General features: G+C 60.5%; 1 protein-coding gene across 1 annotated transcript; it reads left to right on the top strand.

Annotated features, from left to right (window-relative positions):
- Window positions 1-1811: 1811 nt before the first annotated feature.
- Window positions 1812-2488, top strand: HS3ST2 (heparan sulfate (glucosamine) 3-O-sulfotransferase 2). Its single transcript, XM_009320504.1, has one exon. The coding sequence runs from the start codon at window positions 1820-1822 to the stop codon at window positions 2429-2431; it is 612 nt and encodes a 203-aa protein (XP_009318779.1). The 5' UTR covers window positions 1812-1819; the 3' UTR covers window positions 2432-2488.
- The last annotated feature ends 1462 nt before the right edge of the window (window positions 2489-3950 follow it).

Below are 3950 nucleotides of genomic sequence, written 5' to 3'. Positions count from 1 at the left end.
TGGCCAGGCTGCCCATGGGCTCTCCGGCAGCCGGTGTGCTGCTCTGTGCTGGACACGTGTGGGTGCCTCACGTTAAACATACAGGCTCTGTTTTTAAAAAAACAAAACACTCCTGGAGGCACTTTCCACAGTTCCCCATTAAACTCTCCCCAGGCAGCTCCTGACTGTGCCTCCCAGCCTGTGTTCTGCTGCACAGCTGAATCCAAACCAGTCAGTTTATGGACACGAGCCACCAACTTGCGCCACAAAGTGGGAAAAGTGGCAGATGCTTCTGAGCAATGAATTTAATTGCAATAGAAGGTGCCCTTCAGCCTGTGCCTCTCCCTGAGGGGCTGGGGCAGGAGGGCAGTGGCCCCAAAGCAAGCACCTGGCTCGCTGCGGCACTGCTGCCGGGAGGGCTCCTGCGTGCCTAGAGCTGTCGTGGCGGCAGCACACCGTGCTGGTGTCAGTCAGTACCCGCGGGGCGCTGGCCTCATCCTGGCTGCCGGCGCTCCCTGCCCATTCCAGCCAGGCGATCCCTGCCCCACTCCCTGCCCGCTCCCTGCCCGCTCCAGCCAGGGGACCCACGGCGCCATGAATCCGCCTGAGATGGATTTGATAGTTTACTCTAGTAATACAAGACCAATTTATAAATCTTTCTATCCCATTAGTTTTTATTTGATTTGGATGTTCACATGTCAAAGCAGATGATTTAATTAGTGCTAAGCTGGGCTGCAGGGACGCTACATTTTCCCCCAGTCTGGTGCTCCCTCCCTGGCCTTGCAGCCCAGCTCCCTATGCCAGAAACAGACGGGTGCATGCAGGACCCCATCTTGGAACTACTTGGCCTGACCAAGCCCCCGGCAGGGTGGGCGATACCCTTGTGGGCACAAGCCCGTATCCCTGGGGAGCCCCTTGCTCCTGGGTCCCGCTGGAGGAGCAGCACAGCACCTGGGGCTGCATCCATCACTCCCCACAGCTTCTCGTGGCAGTGGCATCACACAGCCACCACGCTTCTGCGTCCCAGCCCCGGCAGCCTTTGCCCTCACTGGGCACAAGGGTTGCGTGCAGGCAGCACTGATTTCCTGCCCACCTCCAGGATGAAGGCAGAAGGAAAAGGGGACTGTGCTCCCGGTGGGTGCTGGAGGCCAGCACCCTCCTCTGCCTTGGGCACGGTGCTCACAGCGGTGCCGGCGGCACGGGGAGTGCGGGAGCCGGGGTGCGCCGTAACGTGACTGGGGAGGAGAGACGCCACGTAATTGCAGTAATTCTGGAAGGACCTGCTGTAATTTCTTTTGCAAATGGCACCTGGTCTAGGAATGGGGGATGAAAGGCTGAGCACAGGCTCCAGCAGAGACTGTCTGCTGGGTAATGCGTCTGTGCCAGCCACTGGGGCGGGTGGCAGGACATGCTCTCCTTCCCGGCTGCAGACTGAGCCCCGGCGCTTTCCTTACGTCGATAATGACTTTACCGACAATGGGGATGGAGCAGACCCAGCTGCCGTGCAGCGCCAGGGTGCCTGGCAGTCTGGCCATGCCCTTCCCCTCCGTCCTGCCTGGCTCTGCCCTCCTCGGGAGCTGAGCGTCTCTGGTTGCTGCTGTGCTAGCGGGGCTGCCGGTGACCCCCATCCTCTGCGCGGGGGGTCCCCTGGGGCTCGGATGGACCCAGGAGACAGTCATGGCCGGGGCCTTCTGCAGCACTGCAGGAGGGAGCTGTGCCTGCCTTGTCCTGCCTTGTCCTGCTGGGAGGGGACACCACGCCAGCCCCACACTGTGGACAGTGCCGCACCTCACCCAGCTCCTTCCTCACCATCACCTTCTACTTTGCTTGCAGGAGCCTGATGCCGCGAACGCTCGACAGCCAGATCACAGTGGAGAAGACCCCCAGCTACTTCGTCACCAAGGAGGCGCCGCGGCGAATCTTCAATATGTCCCGGGACACGAAGCTGATCGTGGTGGTGAGGAACCCCGTCACCCGGGCCATCTCGGACTACACGCAGACGCTCTCCAAGAAGCCGGACATCCCCACCTTCGAGGGGCTGTCCTTCCGCAATCGCAGCCTGGGGCTGGTGGACACGTCCTGGAATGCCATCCGCATCGGTATGTACGCCGTGCACCTGGAGAGCTGGCTCCAGTACTTCCCCCTCTCCCAAATCCACTTTGTCAGTGGGGAGAAGCTGATCACGGACCCAGCTGGGGAGATGGGCAAAGTCCAGGACTTCCTGGGCATCAAACGGGTTATCACGGACAAGCACTTCTACTTCAACAAGACAAAAGGTTTTCCTTGCCTGAAAAAGTCGGACAGCAGCGGATTGCCTCGCTGCCTGGGCAAGTCCAAAGGCAGGACTCACGTGCAGATAGACCCCGAGGTGATCGATCAGCTTCGGGACTTTTATAGACCTTATAATATCAAATTCTATGAAACAGTCGGGCAGGACTTCAGGTGGGAATAAGCATCTGGGAGCAGAGCCGCGGTGACGTGAGGCTGCCGTCTTCCATGAGGGGTCCCAGGGGGGCTGGAGCCAGGACCTCCCGGCCAGCCCGTCCTGCCCAGAATCCATGAGCAGAGGCAGGCAAGGGGCTTCCCCAGCCCTCAGGAGGCTGGGATGCTCCGGGGCAAGCTGAGATGGGGGAAGACACAGAGTCCTGCCACAGCCACCGAGGGATGAGTGCCCAGCAGACACTGCCCGTCCCGGCAGGTCAGCGGTGCCGTGGCTTACTCCATGGGGTCCCATTCGCTTGTACCGCCACACGGTCTCTGGGGCCTCGGTGATGGCCCCGTCTTGCAGCCCATTTGCAGGCTGCTCCAAGGCACATCCCTCCAAGGCACATCCCTCCTCTGTGTCCCAAAGTAAACTGGCACTCCCGAACACCCCCTGACTGCAGGCAGCGGCCGTGGGGCTGTCCCCACGGGGCCGTGTCCCACTGCGGTGCTGGGGTGGGCAGAGCTCTGGCCTCTCCGCTTTGCCTTTCGTCACTTAAGCGCAGTGTGTAACCATGAGGACAGTGAGATGTATCTGCTTGAAAAAGAAATCTATGAAAAATGTTGTACCAATATTTTGTCCTGTGAATAAAGCACAGAATCCTGCTGTTACGGGTACTTTAGTGGCACTAGTTTCCTTGTTCAGCATGTGATCCCTTTGTGTAAATAAAAGCGGCTACCACCGGTCCATATGCATGGGCTTTTCTTAGGGCAAGGCTGGGCAGCCCCATGCTGCACTGCTGCCCGTGCAGTGCTGCAGGGGGCCGTGCAAAGCCCCACTGCACCTGCGTGTCAGGCGAGGCAGCGGGCATGGGGCTCGGGGCAGGACAGCAGGTCGGCGCGGCACGGTGAGTAGGGGACCTGTGGCACAGCCCTTCACAGGGGTGGCGGCACCTCTCAGGAGTGCCAGAGGACCCCGGGGTTAATGCCACCTCCTGTCAGGCGCTGGGGGCAGACACCGCATTAGACGCAAGCAGCAGTAATTTATGGTTGAACTTAATGGGCCGTTCTGTAGAAGCCCACAATTACACTGAAATGTCAAGTGCTGCACGCTTTGCTAGATGGCTCCCCCGGCCTGTGCACACCTCCCGTTGCATTAGTCATGGTTGTCCTTCGATTTACCTCCCCGGCAGCTGCAGCCGGCCCCTGTGGAGGTGCTGAACCATGTGCAGGCTCTGCAGGCAGCCCCTTCTGCCCTGCCTCAGCTGCACAAAGCAGAGCAGCACTTTCAGCCAGGCACTGGGGACATGCCTCAAGGTGCACATGCCCCGGGCAGCTCCTACATAGTCTCGCCCAGCCATAGCATGACCATGCCTGCTGGGAGCTGGGAGCTGCGGCACCTTCTCCAAGCAGGGCTGGAGCAAAGCCCCCCTGCATCTCCTTGCTGCACCCCAGCTCTGCTCCCTGCGGGCATACCCTCAGCACCGGTCCAGCCTCTGGTCCCCAAACGCGGCCAAGCCCTGCGGCACTGCAGTGTCCAGCAGCGCACA

Source organism: Pygoscelis adeliae, unplaced genomic scaffold, assembly GCF_000699105.1.
Source record: "Pygoscelis adeliae isolate BGI_AS28 unplaced genomic scaffold, ASM69910v1 Scaffold173, whole genome shotgun sequence".
Classification (NCBI taxonomy): domain Eukaryota; kingdom Metazoa; phylum Chordata; class Aves; order Sphenisciformes; family Spheniscidae; genus Pygoscelis; species Pygoscelis adeliae.
This window is presented reverse-complemented; position numbering and strand designations above follow the sequence as displayed.

Excerpts from the sequence above, each read along its gene's own strand:
- HS3ST2 (XM_009320504.1), top strand. The coding sequence starts at position 1,820 with ATGCCGCGAACGCTCGACAGCCAGATCACAGTGGAGAAGACCCCCAGC.